General features: G+C 55.0%; 1 protein-coding gene across 1 annotated transcript; it reads right to left on the bottom strand.

The window, feature by feature from the left end:
• Positions 1-342: 342 nt before the first annotated feature.
• LOC116465161 (histone-lysine N-methyltransferase EHMT1-like) lies at positions 343-1,005 on the bottom strand. Its single transcript, XM_032754285.2, has one exon. It carries the CDS (start codon positions 1,003-1,005, stop codon positions 343-345), a length of 663 nt encoding a protein of 220 aa, XP_032610176.1.
• Positions 1,006-1,183: the final 178 nt, after the last annotated feature.

Raw genomic sequence — 1,183 nt, 5'->3', positions numbered from 1 at the left:
TCATCTCCTCTTTTTTTTTTTTGAGACAGGGTCTCACTCTGCTGCCCAAGCTGTAGTGCAGTCCACCTCCCGGGCTCAAGCAATCCTCCCACCTCACACTCCTGAGTAGCTGGCACTACAGGTGCACACCACTATGCCCAGTTAATTTTTGCATTTTTTACAAAATTTTGCATTTCAGTTTCGCCATGCTGCCCAGGCTGGTCTCAAACTCCTGGGCTCAAGCAATCCACCCGCCTCAGCCTCCCAAAGTGCTGGGATAATGGCCGTAAGCCACTGCACCCAGCCCTCTCCTAGCTCCTCACAGGCCCTGTCGGATAACCACTGACACTTACTGGCTTCTCCTCAATGCACCAAAGTCCATTTGCCGTTATTAAAACAAAAGAGATGGGAAAAAAGAAACAGCAAGAGAAGACACAAAATTACCAGGCCCACGACGGACTTCGGCATGGTCTTGCGTGCCCTGTGGACCTTGACGTCGACGCCAGGGGCCGGGAGCTTCCTGTCCTCTGTGTCAGCACTCCCCTCCCCAAGGGTGGCTGGTGGGGCGGCTGGCGTCTGGGGAAAAGCGCTTGGAGTCCTGCCTTTGCCAGCCCCTCCAGGAAGGGTTTTTGCAGCATGGCCAGGCAGCGAAGAGGCCAGAGTGCTGGTAGTCCTCAAGGGCTGCGCCTGCAGGGCTGGCTTATTTAAGATGTATCCATTGCTGCCAATGACAGAAGTCTGCACAAAGTCGTCAGCAGTGACGTGGTTTTGCTTCCCCGCTTCTGAGTCTCTTTCTGAAACCCCGTTTTCCGCTATCCGGGTTAGTGTGTTGGTGCCATCCTGGGGGTTGACCCTTGCGCTGTCCTGAGTGTGCTTTGCAGCATTTGCATGACTGCTGGCATCGCTGTTTTCACAAGACCCATTGGTCTCACCGTCCGCAGCCATGTGGGCCTCTCCTGCCTGTTTCTCTGCTGAGCCTTCATCGGCAGCCATAGGTGTCTCTGCCAACAGAGGAGAAACGAGCATCACTGACTGCAGGCCGCGTTCTCCATGGCACCACCACCACCACAATTTCCTTCCCCACCATGACACCACCACAATTTCCCCCCCCACCATGACACCACCACAATTTCCTCCCCCCACCATGACACCACCACAATTTCCTCCCCCACCATGACACCACCACAATTTCCTTCCCCACCAT

The sequence above is a fragment of the Hylobates moloch genome, unplaced genomic scaffold (genome assembly GCF_009828535.3).
Source record: "Hylobates moloch isolate HMO894 unplaced genomic scaffold, HMol_V3 SCAFFOLD_3454, whole genome shotgun sequence".
Taxonomy (NCBI): domain Eukaryota; kingdom Metazoa; phylum Chordata; class Mammalia; order Primates; family Hylobatidae; genus Hylobates; species Hylobates moloch.
This window is presented reverse-complemented; position numbering and strand designations above follow the sequence as displayed.

Coding starts and splice junctions, on each gene's coding strand:
- LOC116465161 (XM_032754285.2), bottom strand. CDS start 1,005: ATGCTCGTTTCTCCTCTGTTGGCAGAGACACCTATGGCTGCCGATGAA.